Genomic DNA, 25,334 nt, shown 5'->3' with positions numbered 1-25,334 from the left:
TGACTGATTGATTAAGCATGTCGTTGAAACATTTGAAACATGCAGGCCGCACTTCTCGAGAGCTACTGCAAGCGCGTATGTTGATTCAACCGCTGAAAGTCTGCAGTAACAATCCTTTCTACGAATCATTCGATCATGATGTTCATCTATGCTTGGGGAAAGTTAAGAAAAATTCAGATGCTAATATTTGCTCAGTAGGCGGGCGAGAGTTGTGTTTGTGTTGTTTGTGTTTGTTTGTTTGCTTGCTTGCATGTTTGTCTGTTTTTTTTGTATGCATGCTTGTGTGTTTATGTATTTATCTGGATATGTTGAAATGATCTTATGGTTTGTGTATAGGTAACTGAAGGTATGCACTTAATAACCATTAGAAGTGCTTCCTTAGTACCCGCTTAAGTGTATCTCAATTTTCACGCCAAAATTTTGGCAGAAGCACATCATAACCAGCTACTACAAACGTCCAACTAATACAAGCAGCATGCAAATAACATACAAACAGCATACAAACAGCATACAAACAGCATACAAACAACATACAAATAACATACAAACAGCATACAAGCAGCATATAAACAGCATACAACGTGCAAACAACACGCAAACAAACAACTGACATACAATGACAGTAACTCATTCATGTACAGGGTGATAGTGGAGGGCCCTTGATGTGCACTATGGACCGAGTCACGTGGTACCTCACTGGCATTTCTAGCTTTGTCATTGGACTGCCCGTCGAACCGAAACTCGAGTTTGATTTGCTGCGATTGATTTGAGTCTTTTCGCAAAGATTTCGTTGTGTTTTTTTTCTGAATTTTAATATTTAAATCGTATAACAATATCAAATTAAACGACTATAAAATACAATAATACACAATGACTCTATGCAAACATCATAAACCGCACATACAAAAAAATACGTACACACCACACACTAAACAACACACACCACACAAAAAACCACACAACACACACAAAACCACACAACACACACAAAACCACACAACACACACAAAACCACACAACGTGAAACTGCTTATATTGTACTACAGCGTTAGAGAAGTTGTGAAGAAACAGTGCGTCATTGGAGTTGCCGCCAAAGTTCGCTCCTATTTGGAATTTTTGCAGAATCTCATAAAAAGCTGATTAGTTTAACTGAAAATAAAATTTAAAATGAATCAAAATAAAAAATGCAAATGCACTCATTAAAAATGGAAAAATTTTTTTTAACGAGCAAAAATGTTAATTAGTTTAAAATAAATTTGAATAATAAGTTAATAAAATAAGAATGAAACTAGATTAAACCGACCAGTGGAGCAGAGTGCACTCACGTAACTGCATGCTTCATAAATTTTACTGTGAAAATATTTTGATTTTGTTAACCTACTCGCAAAGACATTTCAAGTTTTTTTTATATAAATAAATGAAACAACGAACAACACAACAACAAACCCAAATACACAGGCATATAACAGAAACACACATCTAACCACTTGAAAATTCAAAGTATTTGATTGATTTATAATTTTTAATAAAAATAATCCCACTTTGAGTGAAGATGTGTTTAGTGTAACAGAATAATCTAGACGATAACTTTTTTTCAAATCGGCTCTCAAAGGCGATCCTTGATTAAAAATTGTTGTATATTGTATCAGGAAAGGTATTAAAACGTAGACAACAAAAAATATTTCGAAACATTCAATGCACTTATAATTCACACTTCTGAGTGATGATCGTTGTTATGTAATGTTGAACAAATGCTACTATCATTCACTTTATATAATATGACTCTATAACGCTCGCTTGCTTGCTTAGAGTATATATTGGCTATTTTTACTTACTCAGTATCGTCGTCATCATCATCGTCGTCGTCATCACCGTCATTACCATCATCATTATCATGTCAATCATGATCAAGCATTGATCAGTTTGTTATTTACTTCCGGTTACTATTTATAACTATTGTAAGGTCAATGGTAAGTTAAAGATAGAAAGCCGTTTTAATGTTAAAGAGGTTTGCTGTTAATTTCGTCCAAGCCGTTGAATATCTTTGTACATTTGTATATATATTTTATCAACGTTTGTGTTTATAATATAATTTTAAACTGCTAACTTCTCTTTAATGCTGTAACGAATTACTGTTATCTTAATGCTTCTACTATTTATGTAACCTATGCAGTAGTTATTTATATTTTCGTGTTACATGATTTCATGTGAGAAATTTGCAATTGAACCCAGTATCAATGTCACATCTTGGCATTATATGGTTAGGCGCCTTTATCCACTACACCGTCGCGCTACGATATATAAATTAATTATGATTAAAATTATTATATTTAAAAAAGATTTTAATTCTAAAATTTTAAATTTTTTATTTAAAAAGGAATAAACAGATTAAAAAAGAAGAAATAATTTATTGCAGTGCAGTCGATGAACAAAGAAATAACAAGTAGCAATAAATGTAATGGTTGATGACACATATGTATGTATGTATGAATATTTATATGTTTGTATGTACATGAATATGTACGTATGTATATGTATGTATGTTGCTGTTTTTGTATGTACTGTTTGTGTGTGTTGTGTGCGTGCGTGTGATTATGTGTTTGTGTGTCACATGTGCGGCTCATATAACATAGCTCTTCAACAGATATGTATATTAAATGATGGCTTAAAGTCCAAACATGAAATATGAAATTGTTGCTTAAATGAAGATTCAAAATAGTGAAAAATTAATGTTTGTGTGCGTGTGTGTGTATTTTTGTTTAGGTTTAAGTGTGTATTGCTAAATATGTGGTTGCAGATACGTAGGTCTTTATGTCTGGTATGTGTTTCGTGTCTATGTTAGACGCCAGGTTAGACGCTAGGTTTCATCATACTTGCCTACTGAGACGTAGGTTGAGATTTAATAATGCAGGGTGATTTGAGACAGTGTAATTTTCACAAAACTTCGGTGTAAATTTAATTCTATTACAAATTCCTCTGCTAGATAGGAATAATGGTTATTTAACATGGGTTGAGCACAAGAACTTAGCAGTTTGTTGTACAAATTTCCAATTCTCTTAAACACGGAAATATTCTGACTAGGCTTTCGCTTGCATTTGAAGCTGTTTATGTGCAAAAGTTTCTAAGCGCTCCTGTGTGTGTGTATGTGTGTGTGTGTTTGAGTGTATGTGTTTGTGTGTGTTGTGAGTGTGTTGTGAGTGTGTTGTGAGTGTGTTGTGAGTGTGTTGTGAGTGTGTTGTTCGTTTAAATGTAAATCAATGGATAAATCTGGTTTAAATATAAAGAAGTTTATAGGTTTACCAAGATTTAAACACACAAAGGTAAAAAATACAAACAGAATTGATATGAAACAGACTATTATTATAAACGTGCCTATGGGATTCTTACGTAATATCATGAATAGATACATTGATGTTTCCTCCCTATGTTGAAAATGTGAACATATACATTTGTCTTATACATTGTCACACGCGCGCTTTCTTTTTCATCATTCTATAATGAGTTCGGATACAATACACTGAGTTCTGTTGTATATCTAAGTATCTAAACACATGTGTTTGTATGCTTAATAATTACTTTTGCATGTACAATCCCAAATATAGTATCTATGTGATTGTATGTGTGAATGGGATGGTTATCTTTGTATCTACGATGTTTTGTATCAAATACAATCACACATTGATACCTGCTATGTTTTGTATATATGTATACAAAGATTCTAAAAACAGAGATAGACTGTTTGTATTCATATATACAAACGTACCGCAAACAGAAACAGCAAGTTTGTATATATACAAATATACCACGTACATAAATTATGTATTTGTATATATACAAAAATACAACATACAAAGTTAATGTATTTGTATATATACATTATACAATGATGCCACATACAGAGATAGTATTCGTGTTTGTTTATAAACAATGACACCGCATGAACATTGCTGTTTACAATTATAACATTTATCATATGTTAATTATTAATAATTATTCTCAATGAATAATTAAATAATTTCTTTATTATAAAATAAAATATGAGCAAGAAAATGATTTAAAATGAAAAATTGTGAAAGAAAATGAAAGTGCTAGTGAGGGGTGGGCAGAAAATTATTTTTTTAATAATAACGGAGTAATTAATTTAGTATGATATAATTTATTTAATTATAACTAAAATAATATTGTTATAATATTTAAGTTTCAATTTAATAGTTAACAAGATCAAAAGCTTATCCATTCATTTATTTAGTACAATTCTCGCAATATTCCCCAGAGGTATCAACGACAAGCACACTATGCATGTAAATACACGTGGAACAACGCATCACACACATTGCGTGTGATGAGCCTGGATATCTTTGCGATCGAATCCGGTCATTGCAATGATAATGCCAAGCACTTTACCGTTACGCCATACGTTATTGTTGTTAATATAAATATGATTATCATTAAATTGAAATGAAACATCGGTTAGAAAAAGGACTGAGAGATCGTAAACGTGGAAAAGCGTTCAGTTCGGAAAAAATGGAAAAAATTGCCATTTAAATTTTACGATGTTTTTCAGATTGATTTTTTGTTATTTTTTGTTATTATTTTTTTTTGTATTCAACAGGATCGTTTCTGCTCTTCTTTCTCATCATCCTCATCTTCTTCATCCTGAACATCATGAGACAGTACAACAGATGTCGTCATCATCACCCGCGGTGGCGAAGAGCAGATCCAAGTTTGCAGAGGTGGGTCTGAATTGAGCGGAGGTGACCATCGACCTTTTCGTCACCCCCGCCCCCCCGAAACGGCCGTCCGGGTTCGCCGCCCCCGCCACTCCCGCCTCTGTCACCTTCGTGTATTGACCTGAAGAGAGCGCTATCTACGTGACATATCTGCAGAGATGGATGAATGGATGTAAAATGAGCACTTTTGAAAAAGTTGAAATTTTTTGAATAAAAACGATTGGATGAAATTAGCTAGACTGGAGGATTGATATCTGAGGGTATGAATGAATGAATATATGATTGAATGAATGAATAGATGAAGGAATGAATCAATCAATCAGTTAATCGATCAGTCAATCAATTGACTATTGATTTGACGAACCTTCCTGACTCCGATTGGCTGGACAGGCCTGTTGTTCGTCTTTAGCTGACCATCGAATTCATCGTCCGGTCTTGTCTCATTCTCCGCGTAATATTTCAACTCTCTGTACTTCTTCAACTGTGAGTGAATGAGCGAGAGAGTGAGTGAGTGAGTGAGTAAATAAGAATGAGTGAAAAAGTGAGAGAGTAAAAACCTTCAAAATCGTTCACCAGACAGAAACACACGCGCACACACGCACACACACATGAACTGACCACAGCACTGCTTGTGTAGATGCAGTTTTCAAAGATGACCCAGGTCACACTTTCATAGCACGGAGGAGTGGTCAGTGAGCCCTGATATGTCCAGAACTTGCTCGTGTCCTCTGGTTGTGAGTTTGTGTGTGTTTGTGTGTGTTTGTCTGTGTGGGTTTTAGTGTTTTTATGTTTTTGTATGAACTTGCACATATGCTAAAGGTTTGCCATGCTGTGGGTACTTGGTACTTATGATCTAAACAACATAAACAACATTGTCACCAGCACCAACAACAACAACAAACAACCACATAAACATCGTTGACAACAATCAACACAAAAAAATAACAAAGAAATATTGATTTACAATTACCCTCAGACAAATCGTTAGATGTGAAGACAATTAAATTCTTTGTAACAGCTGTAAAGCCTTTTAATCGTTAACCAAATACTAAAAAATTTCCAAAAAACTTCTTAGTATCATAAACAATGTCAATATTTTAAAATACAAATATTTTCGTTAAGTTTAATGCTTCTGCATGTGTGTGTGTGTACATGTGTGTCTGTATGTGTGCGTGGGTATGTATACATGTGTCTGTATGTGTGCGTGTGTATGTAAGTGTGTGTGTGTGTGTGTGTGTGTGTGCGTCTTTTTAGAAGGTTTCGAAATGCACTTCAACTTAATTACTTTGATACGTTGAAGATTAAGTGTTGGAGGATTGTCGCAAATGATGATGAAGATGACGAAGAAGAAGAAGAAGAAAAAGAAAAAAAGAAGGAAAAGAAGAAGAAGAAAAAGAAGAAGAAAAAGAAAAAGAAGAAAAAGAAGAAGAAGGAGGAGAAAAAATGATGATGATGGTGATGTGAGTAATAAAAAGAGAGAGTCATATGTAAAGGGAAAGCGAGAAAAATAGAGGGAAAAAGAAATGCTAATTTCTTTAGTCCAAATTAAGTTACTTAGAAATGATTGCAGAAACGTAAGAAGTAATTAGCGGCACACCAATTGTCGGGCTTTCCCACTGTACTGAGATAAAAAGATTAACATCAATCTTTCCATAGTACAAACACGTTTTGTATTAATTTTGGAAGAAATGTTTAATGGAAAATGTTAGCTTAAAACTTCAGAACATTTACACACTGACGCACGCACACACACACAAATATACACACAAGCATGCACACACACACACGCACACCTACATTCGTTTCAAATGCATGAAAATTTGCTAAAACAAACAGATTATTCATGCATATTAAATCCACATTTCGTATTTAACGTATGCTTGTTTGTCTAAACTTTAGTGCATTAGTTAGAAAACCAACTTAAACAAACGTATTTCAAATAAACACACACGCACGGAAACACACTCAAACACGCACGGACACACACATACACGCCAAAACACGCCAACATACGCTGAATTATCAACAACCCAATAAAATAGAAAACCAAAAAAAAGTTTCCTGTATAAATACAAACAACTAAGAAATAAATCTACATAAAACATACGTGCACATTTGCACACACACATACAACAACACACACACACAGAACCAAACAAATTAATACATGCAATACAAATAACACACACATACATTTAAATGAAATAACAATCTCGTATGACACATAAAGCAATCCAAATTTACGAGACGAAACAAGAATAGCGAGACGAGACGATATTTTAAGTTGCAGCAAAAGTAAGAAACACAAACACACACGTACACACACAAACACATACACACTACACACAAACACAGACCAAGAATGTGTATTGATTCCATATAATCTTATCAAATGATTATTCAAATCACTTCCCACTAAACAACATGTAAAATTTTTATCAATAGGAATTTATCAATAGTTATAACGGGGTGTTAGCTGAATTATATCCGAGAAAAATAATAATAAAAGTTATTATAACAATTTTTGCTGTTGATATTTATTTATTTGTTTATTCAGTAAATTAAATATTAAAATTTCAAAATTTTACGTCTGTTAAAGCCAATTGAATACTGAATGGTAGAAAGTCCAATATGTATGGTGTATAACCATGTTAAATGAGTTAATTTAGGGCGCTATTGAAAACCATTAAAAATAGTTTGTGTTTAAATTTTTTTAAAATATTTCAAATATAATTCTATTTTTGCCCACAAATATAAGAAAGAATAAGAAAATAGCATTGAAAGAAATGAAAAAACGAAACAAAACTTATGCATGTTTGTTTAAATGTATGTATATGTATGTGTGCGTCTGTCTGTCTGTTTGTGTGCTGACGGGCGTTTAGAATTATGTACGTGTGTGAGTATGCATAAAAAGTTGATCTTATTTTTTCTTGAAATTCAAGTTATTTTCTTCAGTAAGATAAAAAAACTCTTTGAAAAAATGTTTATTTTTTGCTACGTAACTGCGACAATTAATGATTTTTTAAGGTTCGGCCACTTTTAAATGAGTCCTTCTACTAACATGTTTGTATGTTTCTCTCTCTCTCTTCCTCTCTCTCCCCCCCTCTCTCTCTTTTTCACTGTAGTTTCTCTTCTCTCTCTTTTATTTCATTGTCTATAAATTATCAAATGAAACAATGATAGTTGAAATTGAGCTGAAGTGTCAGAGATAGTATAGTTAAGTAAAGATTTTGTTCATTGTCTTATTTCTCATGTAACTTATTCAATTATGTATGTATATTTGTAAGTAGGTATGTATGTGTGCGTGTGTGTGTGCGTGTGTGTGGGTATCTATATGTGCGTGTTTGTATACACTAATTATGTGTGTTTATCTTTTCACCTATGTGTGATTCAAAACATAAAGTAAAATCGTTTCGAAAAATTAAGTAATGAGTTTTAAATCTAGACACTAAACACACACACACACACAAACACACACACACATATATTCATACAAACATACACAAACACACATACACAAACACACATACACAAACAAGTTCACACGCACATCAAAAGCAGTGGTGCAAATGTTTACGAAGGCATGCCATATATGACATAACAAACAACACGCTTCAATTAATCTTGCTATAACTTTCTTTGAATTCTTGCAATGAACAAATTAATAAAAAGCACCAATAATAAATAACAATAACTACATAATGCTATATAAATGTTAGATCCCGTTCTATATGTACAGTACACACGCTAACTTCCCACTCACATACACACGCACACACACCCAAAAACACACACATGCATACACACACACACAAACACACACGTATACTACACAGATACACGCACACATACATGAACTACAGACACACAAATAAACACACATATAAACCCACACACACACACATACACACACACATACACACATACACGTGTGTAACAAAGAGGAAATATGAGGAACATAGAAAAGAAATTAGCAAATCAACTTGATTGATGGTCGGACAAGCCTTCTTAAATAGTTTTAATAAGTTTATGGCGACGATGATGATAGTGATAGTTATGATGATAACGTTATGATGACGATAACGATTGTGATGATTGTGATGATGACGATGATCATAAAATTGATGATGACGATTGGGATGATAATTTTAAAGTTGATGTAATGATGATGTAATGATGATGTGATGATGATGTAATGATGATGATGTTAATAATGATGATGATACGGATGACATTAATGATAATCATGACAATTATTATTATTATTTTTTTTATTACCATTGTTCGTATGATGATAAAAAAAGCGGTGATGAAATGACCGACGATGATGATGCAAGATGAAAATCATCACCATGTCAGAATAATAATAATAATAATAATAATAATTATAATAATAATTATAATAATAATAACAATAATGATGACGTCACTGGAAAAAGATTATGACGATGACGACAATGGTGATGATGGCACCGATAAAAACCTCAACAACGTTAACAACGACTAATAATAATAATAATATTGAAATGATATGACGATGGCGACGATGATGATATCATTTGATATGATGATGACGACGACGATGACAAGGACAATCAGGTGACAGATTATCATTCTCCGAAATTTTGCTGTTAATTAATTAGTTTCCGTAAAATTTTTCAAAATATAGTAGCCAGTAGGCGTTTGGGTAAGTAATTAAGCAATAGGAAGGAACAATCACAGGCCCGCTGTGGTTAACCAAGTAACAGCTTAATTATTTAGTTGATTTGGTGAAGAAGTAAAACTAACAGTAATACTGCTGCTACTACTCTTGTTACAGCTACAACTGCTACTACTGCTACTGCTGCTAGTACTGCTACTTCTACTGCCGCCATTGCAGCTGTGACTAGTGCCACGCTACTACTGTTACTAATACTACTAATAAAAAAAATAAAGATGATAACAATGATGATGATGATGATGATGATGATGATGATGATGATGATAGATGAGTGAACTAATGATGAAATATCATTACGTGAAACCATTTGTCGTTGAATCACTTTCAATTTTTATAAATTAACGATTTAGATTCTATTCATTTTTTATAAAAAAAAACGAAATAAAATAAAAATATCAACGTTTTAAATAAAAATTTTTAATGTTGTCTGAAATTTGAAGACGTTTCATAAACAAATTTGAAAATAAATCGAATAAAATTGAAAACAAAATAATAAATTTTTCGAAACCTAAATCAAACACTGAAAAATTTAGATGTCAATCGCATGAAAATAAATGCACCTATGTATATAAACTACCATTTATTAATATGTATGTATGTATGTATGTATGTATGTATGTATGTATGTATGTATGTATGTATGTATGTATGTATGTATGTATGTATGTATGTATGTATGTATGTATGTATGTATGTATGTATGTATGTATGTATGTATGTATGTATGTATGTATGTATGTATGTATGTATGTATGTTAAAACCAAAACATGATGAGTGACATTGAACCGTCAAACATCAAGTAACAAATGGATTAACACTTTGATTTGTCGTTAATTGCACATGTCGGCATTCAGTTGGATATTTTCAAGCTCACAGACACGCACGAACCGCTGCAACTAGCACGAAATGTGGTTAGTTGCGAAAAACAGTTCCCTGCTGTCGCCTGATCTGACACTGATCATTTTACATATTGCCTTAATGTATGTATGTATGTATGTATGTATGTATGTATGTATGTATGTATGCATGTATGTATGTATGTATGTATGTATGTATGTATGTATGTATGTATGTTTGTATGTATGTATGTATGTATGTATGTATGTATGTATGTATGTATGTATGTGTGTGTTTATATGTTTTTTTTTCATCCTCTCTCTTTCTCTCTCTCTTTCTCTCTCTCTCTCTTTCTCTCTCTTTCTCTCTCTCTCTTTTCTCTCTCTCTCTCTCTCTCTCTCTCTTGACTTTTTCTTCTTCTTCCTTTCTTTTTCTGTCTCTTTCTTTATGTATGTGACACCCAAGTATATAAATGTTAATATAGGCGTTTAAGCATTGTTTGTCTCCATTTATTACATAACAAGGTCACAGTTTAGCCCGACTTTAACAGGATGTTCTGTGTGATAAAATTAAATATTTTAATTAATTGTCCGTCTGCTATCATTGTCTGTGTGCGCGTGTGTGTGTATGTTTGTGTTGTATGTCTGTGTTGTATGTGTGTGTGTTTGTATGTTGGATGCTTGTATGCATGGGGTGTGCGTGCGTGCGTGTGCGTGCAGTGTGTGTGTTTGTGACGTTTTGTAATTATTACACTAAAATGTCATATTTATAATCCTCGTTATTGTTTATGGTTTTGTAAAACTAAATAATCAGCATTTTTTTCAAATTTTTGTTATCAGACTAATTAAATGAAAAAATTAGACATTATTTAGTTTTACAAAACCATAAATTTGAAAAGAAAAATGTCCGTCAATTTTGAAATATCGAACCAGACACCTGAGATGCCGATCAAATTCAGTCGAGACGCTGAAGCCATTCGTATGCCTTTTTTTCTGATGAGTGTGGTGAGTCAGCGAGCAAACAATGAACACCAAACACATCACCACAATCAAACAAAAGAAAGAAGGAATTCATCAAATTCTTTCAATGCTAACGAGCTTATTCTAATTTTAGCGCAATTACGACATACATATTTTGCTATTTATAGGATGTGCCATCACCAAAAATAGATTTCTCATGTCATGTATGACCTACCGATACTCACACGCCTTTAAAATTTTTGAAAAATTGTAAATTCGATTAAATTTTCGATTAACTTTACAAGCTAGAAAAGAAAAACTTAACCGCACCCAAAAAACTCGCGTTTAGATTACCGATATTTAGTAGGCAAGCGAGGCGGATAGGCTTGATGAAAATGACAAAGTCAACACTTTAGAATTTATTTCTAGAGTAATTTGACGAGAAAAATTAAGTTAATTAATCTTCATTTAATCTTGAAATTTTTATCAATAAAAATTTATAATTAGACTTAATTTTATGTTATGTATGGATAAACTGTAGTTAAAACCAGCGACCGCTTGCGTCGGTCGGCATTTTCAAAAATTTAAACTGATAAAAAAGTAAGTTCTCATTCGAAAAAATGTCAAATCAAATGCTTTTATTTTGCAATTTAACAATTTAAAAATAGTTTGAGGGCCCATATTTTTTTAAATGAATATTATTGGACAAAAAAACGTCTATGTATAGATACTTTTATAGAGTCATACCGTGTGTCCAATTTTGTTTGCAACTAAGTTGTTTGCTACAAGCGTTGCTGTGTTCGTCAGTCATTTGAATCATTTCCGAAGACGTGTCTGCCTAATATTAGTAACTTTCTACCTGAATCATAAATTATCCTTCGCGGACAATCACCTAAAATCTAGGTAACAAGAGATCGGATGTGTTGAATCATTTCTCTTAATGAAAATCTTCAAACTCATGTTTTCTGATTCATGGTTGGTCATTAGTGGAGAATGCATTTATCATCTTTTTTTATTTTCTCAAACTTTTTCGTGGGAATCGCTAAGTAGATTTTAAATATTAAGGATAAAGGAATTATAGTCCACACACATTATAGTTCATTGTTCAAATACACCCTACCAAAAATATACCTTCAATTTTTTAAATTTCATAAATTAGAGAGAGAGAGAGAGAGAGAGAGAGAAGAGAGAGGGAGAGAGTGGGGGGAAGAGAGAGAATTATCTGAACAATTGATCGATACAAACATCCGTATGATCCCTCATTCATCCGATCGTTTTTTTCACAATCATTCATCATCTATCTATTTATTCATCAATTCATCATAACCCATATTTCATCCATACAGCAGACGAACATGCAAACATACATAGAAGCATACAAACAAACATGCATAGAAATATACAAACAAACTTAAAAACAAACATACAGACATCCTCTTGCATGACTCAACAGAAATTAGCACGTAGGTGTTTAGTGCAAACTTATTGCGACATGCGTTGAAATGTGGATATGCAAATCAATCAATATTTGAAGAAAGAGAGAAAGAGAAAGAAGAGAGAGAAAAGAGAGATCAAGAGGAAAAAGAGAGTGAAAGGGACTTTAATTGGCATACATAACTTTACATAAAGCTTAGAACTTAGTCTTGCACTTTTTTTTATTCACATTATTACCAAAGAAATCCTCTGAAAATGTCTCAACAAAAGACATTTTTAACAGGTAATAAAGAGAAATAAAAATCTGCATAACAATCGTAACGACGACGACGAAGACGACAATTATGATCAAACGAGCATGAATCAACAACAACCTGTGCAAGGGGCTACAATGTGTATATAAGGCGACGTTAGCGAGCTCTCAAGCCATAATTCAAACAAGATACAACAGCAAAAACTACTGCCTAGCAATTAAGATAACTTCACAACGGTGACGACAACTTCAGCCAACAACAACTTGAACATTTATTTGAAACATCAATAGAAAACTAATTTTTTTCAAAATAAATAAATTTTTGTTAAGAAAATTCTAATTTTTGTGAAATAAAGATCGAGTAGAATTTATCACATCTCAATTATATCACTTATTATCTGCTATAAATTTAGTGTATTTTATACCAAAGCATCTAAAAAGTTTAGCAAATAAGTACCTGAGAACTTAAGTATTTAAGTAAAGTAAATTCAAGTAAGTACCCAAGTAAAATAGTAATCGGCCAACATGCAGCAAGACGGACAATCAGAGAAAAAACTGATGAACGAACCAATGGTCATCATTGGCTACTGGACAATAACAGACATTCCAATTGGTTGGTTACTTTTATTTCACTTTTTAATTAATTTAATTATTTAACCTAACAAAATTTTTAATATTTATTTTTAAAGACTTTTCACAATAATTTTGTTTTGAATGATATCAAGTCAGCAAAGTTTAACTTTGTATCATGATATTATAATTGATACCTTTGAAAAATTCAATTTATTTGTTTAAAATAAACCATATGTATGATATATTGTTATCATTATATGAAGCCAGAAAGTTTTGTTCATCCAATCATTTGCTATCAATCCATTGATATATTACTAATTTAGTTTCAACTTTTTTATCAGATTTTCCCATGCCATAGATCAGAGTGACAGACGAAATGGTTTCATTCCTCCATTCATTCATCCATTCATCTATCCATCTATCCGTTTATCCATCTATTCTTCTGTCCATCCATCCGTTCGTCCTCAACAAAAGATCATTTTTGGATAAGTTAGGATCTGATTAGTGTTATAAAAATTAAAAAACTTAAAAAAAAGTATTCGTCTAATTATAAATAATGGATCATGGAAAATATTATTTATTTTTTTAGTGATGTAAATCACGCACGCACACACACACACACACGCACGCACATATATCCACACACACACACACACAAACATACGTATTTATTTTATTATAATTATTCATTATTTATTTGAAATTAACATTTTCTAATATTTCTGACAAAAGTAAGTAAGCTAGAAAAACTTTTAGTGGAAAAACACCAGTGTGATAGCCTACCTATTGTTGTGTAAAAAACTGTATTATAAATATCAAAATACTATACATATCTGTTGTTATATGTTAAATATCTTATGTTATACATTATATATACGTTATATATATAAACACACAGACACACACACACACACACACACACACACACACACACACACACACACACACACACACACACATATATATATATATATATATATACATATATGTGTATGTATACAAATCTTATAGCAATGTATTTATTATGTTTGTCAGGTGTCCTAGGTATATTTAAAGTCATGTTGTATATCAATACCTATTATTTATTATAGGTTGTTACTGTAGGTTGTGTTAATCGTTATCATCTGTTGTCTCGTCGTGTTGCTTATGTTAAAATGCACAATTTTTTCATTATTTTCAATGTTTAGTTTCGTTTTTAAACTTTGAAACACGCAGACACACATAACCAAACACAGACAATACAACACACACACACACACACAATCACAAACAAATACATGTTACACATTTTTAAACAAAAGAGAGTGTGGTGCTGAAAAAATCTCACACGCAAATGCAAACTAACTTACAAATGAGCAGGTATACACACTCCACACACATACACGCACAAACACACACACACACACACGCACACGCACACACACATGGATGCCTTTCATACATACAAACATCTAAACCTCTAAACTTGTTTCCTCTTTGCTTTTTTGTTTTCTTTTTCATCATTTTACTTTTAAAAATGAAAAAGTTAAAAAAAATACGTTTAAGTTTGTTGTTAAGAATGTTTCTAGTGTTTTATTTGTTATAATTTATGTTCTTGTATTTCAACTATTTGCCTTGCTTAATTTATTTTCGATTTTTACACTATTTATTTTTTTAAGTTCAATTTTGAATTTTTATTTGAAAGAAAAAAATCGAGATTGAATTTGAGATTTTATTTATTTAGTAATTTTGATTACTATTTATTTTAAATGTTTAACAATTTACGTAAAAATTTCAGATTTCACGTAATCTACATGTCAGAATATTTCAGTCACGAAATTTTCATTCAACGTTGTTGTTCAAAGAATAAATTATTCAGAACATTATTTATCAATGATTTCAGGTCCATCTTATTTTTGTCCCTTAATTTTTCATATTTTAATAATATTTAGACGTACGTGTTGACGCACAAAAACATTGTTCAGGTATCTGGTATCTTCTTTTGATAATTCTAAAACCGCATATTGCTACGCAAATCTATGCTAATTTAATGTCAATAACTGTTTATTAATCAACAAGTTTGTTTGAATTGCTCTATGATATGTATTTTTTGGTTTGTTTGAATAATAATCTAAAAAGCAGAGACTAGTTTTGTTCATTAATTTGAGAAAATAATGGATGTTCGGTATATAGTCAGCCAAACTACATACACTGCAACCACAGGTGTTTGAGATAAGACAGCAATCATTTCATCGCTAATAGTTTAAAAATTTCTTAAAACATTAATAGTGAAAAAGTTGTCTCCATTGATATCTCCAAACAAATGCTTTTTAGTAAAGTTAAATGAGATATGTAGTTGCGGTTTAATGCTTAATTGGTTGCGGTTCTGGTCTATCTGGTTGAGAATTTTGTGGCTTTTTTCGTATGTAGATTTATGTGAGGTTTTGGTGTATAAAATTTAATAGTAGACGAAACAAAACGGAGCGAATTGAAACAAGACGAGACGACCTTAATAGGCACTATTCATCGAATTGAAATATATTTTGATGAAATTTCCCGCATCTTCTAAAAGAAGCAGTTAGTTTCTTCTTTGAAACTCCATCCTGCTGCATCGAAACATGCACCTTTCAATTTTTATCTCCATCCAGCTAAACTTCTTATTTGAAATTTCAACTGTTCGTAACGTTAGGTCCATGTTAGAAAAGTTAAAATTTTTATGACGAAACAAAGTAAAAAGAGAAATAAATTCCCTAACTATTAAAAAATTAGGAGGTCGGATAAAGACCAAAAGCCGATTCCTAGAAAGAGATTTTAAACAAGGATGGTTATAGTTTAATCTGCAATTCGCACAATTAGTTCTTCATTATTATTCCAAAGAATTTCATTTGCAAACACAGTTGGGACTAACTTTTTCTTAAATTTAATGACCAAACAATACAGCAATAAATAAATATCTAAATATTTTTTTCTTCATTTGACGTAATCGAACGAACGAACGATCGAACAAAACAGAAGAGAAAAAAACACACACACAAACACCGACATACAGACACACATTCACACGCCATTCAAGACCTTGGCTAAAGTGTTGTCTCACAGATACAAAAGCTAGTTGTAGATCCATAGATTCATAAATTGAAATAATTAGTTTTTCAAAGATTTCATAGTTTAATTTTTAAAAGTTAACATATATATAATTTAGAAATTTATATATTTTTAGTTAATTTATTTATAAAAATAAGTCAACGGTTGATGTAGTACAAGAGAGGCTTGGTAAGCACCAGCGAAGTCGTTTACGACGTTAATTTATTCACAACTTTCTGATTAATTTTACTTTTTAGTCATAAATTTTCGTGTACATTTTATTGTCGGTTAGAAGAGATGATGAATCGGCCACTAAAATTTTTTATTTATTTTCATTTATATATAATAATAATAATCTTTTATTTTCCCCACAAATAAAAGATTATTATTATTAAATAATAATAATAATAAAAATAATAATAATGATAATAATGTCATTTATAAACGCCCTATGCATAGCGTCAGAGGCGCCCGGATAAACAAATGTCAGCACGGCCGCCAAAAGCCTGCTCAAACAGATGCTGCTTCAATCGCGTTTTAAACGTTTCTATTGATGATTGTTGACGGATGATGGATGATAACTGTTCCATATTGATGGTGAGCAATGTGAGAAGCCTTTATTGGCGAGAGCTGATGTATTGACTGGTTGATGCAGTTGCAATGAAGACGGCTGACGAAGTGATGGCGATGGTTAACAGACGAGCGAAGGCGAATGAGTTTGTGAAGAAATGATAATTTATTCACAAATCTATTTATACATCAATAACGTAACATGTATTAGTATATACAAAACCATAATTAGCTCCTAAGTACTTGTCTTTAAACCTACGAAATCAATTGAACACACTGACACACCACAAACAAACACGCGCGTGTGTGTATTGTGTAATTGATTGACACATACACACGTATATATACACACACAACACACCTAAAAATTACACGACTGATTAATAGCAAATCACTTACTTGTCAAACTAATCCTACATCACGATCCTAAGCATAAAATATTTGAAAAACCTTTTGGCGAATAAACTCATTTCATTCATTTATTTGTTACACTCAACCTTCATATCTGAGAGCCCAATATTTCAATATTTTAAAATTTTTTTTTGTTCAAAAATATTCTGATGGATTCAATATTTTTCTCACATTTCCAACACACTACAGATACCTTTCACATATATGTAAAGCTTAAGTAGGTACTATCACTTTATTTCAATTCCTATGTAAAGTCATGGTAATATAGCAGACCATATATATACACCTAAACATATCAATAAATATATGTATATTGCTTTAACAATGCACACGTCTGTATATGTATATATATATATGTGTGTGTGTGTGTGTGTGTTTGTGCTTGTGTGTGTGTGTGAGTGTCTGTGTGTTTGTTCATATGTTAGTGTATTCTTAACTAAATGAATAATTAACATAAAAATATTGTAGGCGGTTCTTCCAAGAATTTTGTAACTAGAAGTTAGGGGGTTTTTACACACACACACACACATATATACACACACACATCACACATGTACACACACACACCACACATGTACACACTTGTCAGTAATTATTTACTTTTTGGTTTATTCTGATTAATTTAAATACAAAACATAAACAAACCTACACACAAAAAAATTGTTTAAAGTTAAAATGAAACGCTCTTCTAAGTGCAGCACAAATGAATTTATTATTATTTCTTCTTAGAATCAAACCGGCTGCATAGCATTGTAGTCGTATTAAAATATATACATCAGTAAAAAGATTTACTGCCAATACTACAACTGCAACTGCTGCTATTTATGCTACTACTGCTACTACTACTACTACTACTACTACTACTACGACTACCACTACTACTACTACTATTACTACTACTTTTAATAATAATAATAATAATAATCATAATGACGAAGAGGACGATGTTGATGATGATGACGATGATGTTGGTGACGTAATGTCCGTGTTCGGTTCGCGCTTAATCAACGGATTTCAACTGCTATATAAGCAGGAGCAAGTTTGGATTTGAAACATAACCAGACAACAACAGCAACGACAACAACATCAGAATCAACAACAACGAAACTACTACTACTACTACAACTATTACAACAAAAACTACTACTACTACTAGAACTATTACAACAACAAAAACTACTACTACTACAACTACTACAAGCGCAACTACAGTAATTTTCGGAAAATTTTCTAGTAACTAAAAAAAATAAAATAACTTGAACAAATTTCTGATACGCTAAAATAATAACCTCATTGTTAAATAAAGGATTAAATTTAATTGCAGCACACTCAACTATATATGAATCAATGATGAAGCTTATTAATTAAGCACACAAATACCTATTAATTAACTAATTAATTAATCATTAATTATTCACCTAATTAATCATTTTAATCAATTGCAGATCACCAGCGAGTCAACTACCTATTCGAATACCATCGCATCTTTGAGTTTTAAATTTGAAAGTTCGTCAAACCGCCAATAAACATGCGAGGACTAATCGGAATTAAAAAATTGACGAACGGGCCAGACATTCCAGTGGTCATAATGATTGGAGATTGGACAATTACTGAAATTCCGATTGGTCAGTTGGTCATTTGCTTTTGATTTTTGTAGTGCTATCGTTGAACTTTTTGAGTTTTTTTTTTAAATTTAGTTTTTAGTATTTGTTAGTAATCATTGTTTACTACTGCTAATATGGATTTTTATTTTCGTTTTCAGATTTTCCAATGCCTTAGTTGAGCAACATAGTGCATTTTCTTCGTCATCTTCTCTGTCATGTTGCACATTAAGTTTTCCAATCAAAATTCATTCAATAATTCACATGTTCATTCATTTATTCGTTCATTTATTTATTCATTTATTCATGTTTTCATTCAATTGTTGATTTGTTTACTCATTAATTTATTCATCAATCTATCCTACTTTCAACATCTATATATATATGTGAGGTTGTCGAATGATTGAATAATGGTTCAGTTCAAAGTTAATTTCAAATTTTCAACACGATTATTTAATTAATTAATTAATTAAATAGTTCATTCATTCATTAAGTAATTTTTCAAATTTAAGTAAAAATTTCAAATATTAATTTTATATTGTGAATTAGAAATCCATAAAAATGTTTGCTACGTTGTTTTTAGCATTGCTCACTATACATTCAATTATATTTGTAGCACTTGTGGTCTAATTTTTCAATAAAAAATTCGCAAAACCAACGATTTCAATTTATCACTTAAATAACGGAAAAGAAGGTGAGAGGGAGAAAGAAAGAGAGAGAGAGAGAGAGAGAGAAAGAAAACAAAAGAAAGAGAGAAAATTAAATAACAGTACAAAGAATTATAAAAAATAAGCAACACTACTTAAAACAAATCAAAACGATTTGAATTTGAAAATTAAGAAGAGAGAGAGAAAGTGAGAAAGAGAAAGAAAGAGAGAGAGAGAGAGAGAGAGAGAGAGAGAGAGAGTGAACGAAAGAGAAGAAAAGAAATTATTTACCGAACATAAAATACAAACTTGGAATCATGAGATGGAATGGAAAATTCTTGTCCATCGGTACATTCTCTTCCCTGCAACGTTGTTATTACCGACGTCATCATCATCATCATCATCATCATCATCATCATCATCATCATCATCATCATCATCATCATCATCGTCGTCGTCGTCGTCGTCATCGCAATCCCAACCTGTACATGGTATCTTCCAGCATTTCACTCCAGAGTTTCAGGGCGTCATTTGTTTTCGTGTCTGACACCTAGCGAAGTAAGGCGTTAAAATTTAATGAGGTTGTATTATGTTTAATACAAATGTGTATTTGTATTACACATACAAATAAACATGTATGTGTTTGTTTTCGTGTGTTTGTTTTCGTGTCTGACATCTAGCGAAGTAAGGCGTTAAAATTTAATGAGTTTGTGTTTATATTTTATACGCGTTTGTTGTTTTTTTTTATTTGGACAGAGAGAAAAATGTTCTCAATTTGCTGACTGATTCGTAATTTAATGAGATGATCTATAGATACACTGGTAGACACATATAGATACAAATATGCACGTAATGATTCACACACACACACATACATACACACACACATAACACACACAAGCACACACAAAAAAATACACATGTAAATACACATACTTGAACGAATACAGCCAATACCAGAATACCGTCATCATTTCGCGCTGCTTCTTCATAGCTTGAGTACAAATCTTCATTCCAGTGTACGAAATGCAACTACAAATGTTTGTGTGTGTAAGTGTGTGTGTGTGTGTGTGTGTGTGTGTACGTGTATGTCTGTGTAAGCACATGTGTGTACGTGTACGTATAAAAAACAACAGAAACCAGCAACACAGCCAGAATGTAATGAATGATCACCATTTAAAATGGAAAATTTAGCTTAACGATTGCGTCAGTCATATGATATCATATTTACCATCACGTCATAGTCATCAAGCTGTGTGTGTGTGTGCGTGTGTGCATGCGTGTGTGTGTGTGTTTGCGTGTGTGTGTGTGAAAACCTCCGCCGAGTATCCCTTCCCGTTGACATAATGTTCGGACCCATTTTTATCGGACTCCCCCCAGTGCATGTGGATCTGCTCCAGTAAAAAGTTGTAGTGGCGGTACGGGCCACCCGTTACGTCTGTGGTCGTGATGAAGATTGTGAGTGATGACTATGATGATGGCTATGAAACGGTGTTTATTATGACGACGATGACGTATGAAACGGCTATGATGATGATGATGATGATGATGATGATGATGATGATGATGATGATGATGATGATGGTGATGACGATGATGTGGATGATGATGATGGTAATGATAATAGTAATGGTGATGATGATGGTGATGATGATGATGGTGATGATGATGATGATGTGTCTGACTGGGATGATGATGTGATGATGAGGACGATGACAGAAGAATTTCAATAATCATTGCTGTTAAAAGCCAAATGCATTACAACAATCAAACTAAGAGCGTCTAATGCTGCTGATGAGGATGATGAGAACGCGATGAAGATGGAAGACAGACCGTAACAATATCGACGATGATATTGGTAACATCAAGAAATTAATCATAGCATTTATAACACTAACAAAACCAGCACAAAAGATGACAGTCATCTCACAAATCTACCAACAACAACTTCTAACAACAAATTAAACAACACTTACACGATCTAGAATTAACGAAATTGATGCGACTAGTATTTCCATTATTGACGAGAATCTTCACCTCGCCAACGATTTCACTACCCCCGTCTGACTGGGACCCTTCCTCGATGTTGGAGCAGAGGTTGGCGTACCTGCTGGCACCCCTACTTGAGCCACCACCCATGGAGCTGTAGTCAATTTCTAGAGGTTCGAAGTTGCTGTTCTCTCTGCTGGCCTGCCAGGTTTCCTCCGTGATGATGTCAACCGGGGATTGCATGCTGCCCGAGGCTGAAGGGTAGTGCACCCACCAAGTGTCGGGCCCTGAATGGAGTGGTGTGGTGTGTGGATAAGTGTGGGTATGTGTATGTGTGTGTGTGTGTGTACTTGTGGTGTGTGTGTGGTGTGTGTGTATGTGTGTGTGTATACTTGTGGTGTGTGTGTGTATGTGTGGTGTGTGTGTTGTGTAGATGTGTGTGGAGGCCAGTGTATGTGTGGTTGATTATTTAGTTTAATTTTTTTTTCAATTGGAGGCTGTCAAAAAGAGGCTTGCACGTGTGCGATTGGATGATTGAACTATTGATGGATCGTCCGATTGACTATTTCTATGATCATTGCCATTTAAACCATCATCATCCCATCCCGTCATAAGCAAAACGGCATCGTCATTATGTCATAATCACCCGTGTCATCATCGCTATCATCATTTTCGTCGTCATCGTCATCGTCGTCATCACCATCATTATCTCAGTTTTCAGATTCAATTTCTGTAGATCTAAATAGAATTTTTTTTCTAGAAAATTAAATTTGATTACGTAAGTTCTTGGAAATAAAATATTTTTTTAGAAAAATTCTTTGAAAAATTTTCCAAGGAAAATATTCCTGTTAGGTCATCAAAGTCAGAAGTGTGTGCTGCTGCTGTTGTTGTTGTTGATGTTTTTGTTGTTGATGTTTTTGTTGTTGATGTTGTTGAAGTTGTTGTTATTGATAATATCGATGTTTTTTTTTATTGTTGAAAGTTTTTTGGATTGTAATTTTACAGTTGATGTAGTTTTGTTGATGTGTTACGAGATTGGCGTTGATGTAGTTAATTAGTTGTTGTTAATGTTTTAAAATATTTTATTGGTGTCATGTCTTGTTAATGTTTTTGTTGTTAGTATAAATGTTGTTGATGTTATTTTATTTTTTTTTGTGTGTTTTTTTTTGTAAGCGCTTCTGTTTAATCAAAATTTTATCGTTTGACATTCTCTTAAACATTGATAAAAAATTTTCTAAAACAGGTTTGAAGGTTTAAAAATTTAAACCACAGTTTGCATGTATGTATGTATGAATGTATATGTGTGTGCATGTATGTTTGTCTGTTTGCATGTATTTATCTTTATATGTGTGTGCATAAACGTATGTACGTATGAGAATGTTTATGTATTTGTGTCAATCTGTATGCGTCTGTAATAACGTCAAACACCAAACAAAAAACAAACAAACACATAAACAAACAAAAAAACAACAAAGGTACATATACAAAAACGAACAAAGACAAACAGACGAAGACAATCACAAACCCGAAAAAGGCAAGCCGATTAAATATGCACAGAGCCTAATATACATTGATTTACTACGATAAGATAACGGCTAAATTACCATTATAAAGAACGCCAAGACTAAAAAAACAACAGAAAATACATCAAAAACAACAAAAATCCTGAATAACATCAATGATAACAAAAACATTGAATAATATAGAAAATTTATAAAAATTATTAGTGGAACTAAAATGGCTAACTTAAAGTAGGAGGCAAAGACTGAAACAATCAAAAAAAAACCCACAACAATAAACCGATCAGAACATATTAAAAAACACCAAAAAAAAATTTCAGCTAAGAAAATAAACAATACCATAGATAAAATAGGAAGCAAAGAACGGAAATAGAAGCATAGATAAAGAAAACGATGATGACAGCCTACGATACGTTTAGATGGTCGTTTTGCGATTGTCCGGACTACAACCATGAGAGTATATCAATAGCGGAGAAATTGCAAAAATATTATTTATCTTTGCTTATTCTTTTGTAGAAAAAGGTAAACTCATTATCCTCATTAGGATTATTATTACTATTATAATTTGTTATTATTATTATTATTATTATTATTATTATTATTATATCTTGGTGCTATAATTTGTTACTAATTGATTATTAATCGGAAGTACCTGGAACCTCCTGATATGTATCATTTCGCACACACGTGTTTGAAAATATTTTAAACGAATTTTAAAGAATAATATGGTACCTGCTAATTTGACAGTAAGTCAGAAAGGCCAGCGTTAACAAATAGGCAGCGGTAGGTAAGAATCTCTTGCATTTGAAGAAGGTCACAGAAAAAGACAGGACCTGCTGTTCTAACCACTGAGCCATAGCATCGCCAGCATTTCGACAGTAGATCACAAAGGCCAGTGTTAACGTTTAACATAAAAATTTAAACGAGCCATTTACAATGACAAATATCCAAGACAATTTTTCGATGGTGATGTCAGCGAGTCGTGCATTCATAATAATGCCCGCCAATAACATAGAAAGCACAGTGCTAAATTAATTCGTGTAACAATTCGAAGGATGAATTAAAACTAAGAAACAAAATAACTATCGCATAGACAGATGTGAATTTAGATGAGCAGTTATACAGAAAACCTCATATAGTCCCGTGCTACGTGCACATACACATGCAGAAATAAATACATGCAAATGTGTGCAAAGGAACATGATAACAACACAACAGCATCTATTTCAACACACCAAAAGATATAAACAATCTCATACATAGAACAATAAATTGAAAACTGCAAAGACATAAAAGCAAGATGGCAGAGTCGTAAAGGCGCGTAGCATAGACATAAAAACAAAGAACCATAAAAAAGCGAAGACATAAAAACATAGATATAAAAGCAGAGGCTCTGATTATCGATCATGAATTCTCTGGCAACCCACCTGGTATCAATCAACAATTTATTCTATGGAGCAGTAGTCACTCATATGTTGATGTGGATGACGTCATGACGTTTTTGGTGATGGTCTGATGATGTTTGTGACAGTGATATTGTTGATGATATAGCAGACGTCAGAGAGATACGAATGAATGACCGCTAAACTGCATTTATTATTGAACAAGATGATGAACCATATTTTATTCAGTCAGTTCTTACTTATTTCTCCCAAAAAAATTTTTCGTTCGAGAAAAAAAATTGCGTAACGTGATGTGAATAATTCCCGCTCGGTATGTATGCCAGGTTTCGTGCAGATGAAAAATCTTCAAGATGGCGCGCTGTGGTTTGAATTGGCGGGTAGGTTGTCAAGTGCGAGTATACGTTCCTGTTTGTGTGCGTGTGCGTGCGTGCGTGCGTGCGTGCGTGTGTGGGTGGGTTTGTGTCTTCTTCATTCTGAGATTCTGCTAGAGTAATGACAAGAAGATTCACATTATCCTTGTATGTCTGTACGCTTAAGTAGTGTATACAAATTTTTGTATGTGGTATGCGCGTGTATTAGTTTAAACGTACACATACACAAAATACACGTTTGTATGTACAAAT

At 32.6% G+C, this 25,334-nt stretch overlaps 2 protein-coding genes across 2 annotated transcripts; one reads left to right on the top strand and one right to left on the bottom strand.

Moving 5' to 3' along the window:
- Positions 1 to 17: 17 nt before the first annotated feature.
- Positions 18 to 1,140, top strand: HELRODRAFT_167337 (hypothetical protein; the record flags this gene model as incomplete). Its single annotated transcript, XM_009012856.1, has 3 exons — positions 18 to 194; positions 642 to 745; positions 1,047 to 1,140. 3 exons carry the CDS (start codon positions 18 to 20, stop codon positions 1,138 to 1,140), a joined length of 375 nt encoding a protein of 124 aa, XP_009011104.1.
- Positions 1,141 to 5,061: 3,921 nt separating this feature from the next.
- On the bottom strand, positions 5,062 to 22,082 carry HELRODRAFT_72210 (hypothetical protein; the record flags this gene model as incomplete). Its single annotated transcript, XM_009012855.1, has 5 exons — positions 5,062 to 5,211; positions 5,349 to 5,531; positions 20,736 to 20,831; positions 21,116 to 21,237; positions 21,923 to 22,082. Coding segments are annotated over 5 exons (711 nt in total), but the record flags the coding sequence as incomplete, so codon positions are not given.
- Between the last annotated feature and the right edge of the window lie 3,252 nt (positions 22,083 to 25,334).

This window comes from Helobdella robusta (genome assembly GCF_000326865.2).
Source record: "Helobdella robusta unplaced genomic scaffold HELROscaffold_11, whole genome shotgun sequence".
NCBI classification, from domain to species: domain Eukaryota; kingdom Metazoa; phylum Annelida; class Clitellata; order Rhynchobdellida; family Glossiphoniidae; genus Helobdella; species Helobdella robusta.
This window is presented reverse-complemented; position numbering and strand designations above follow the sequence as displayed.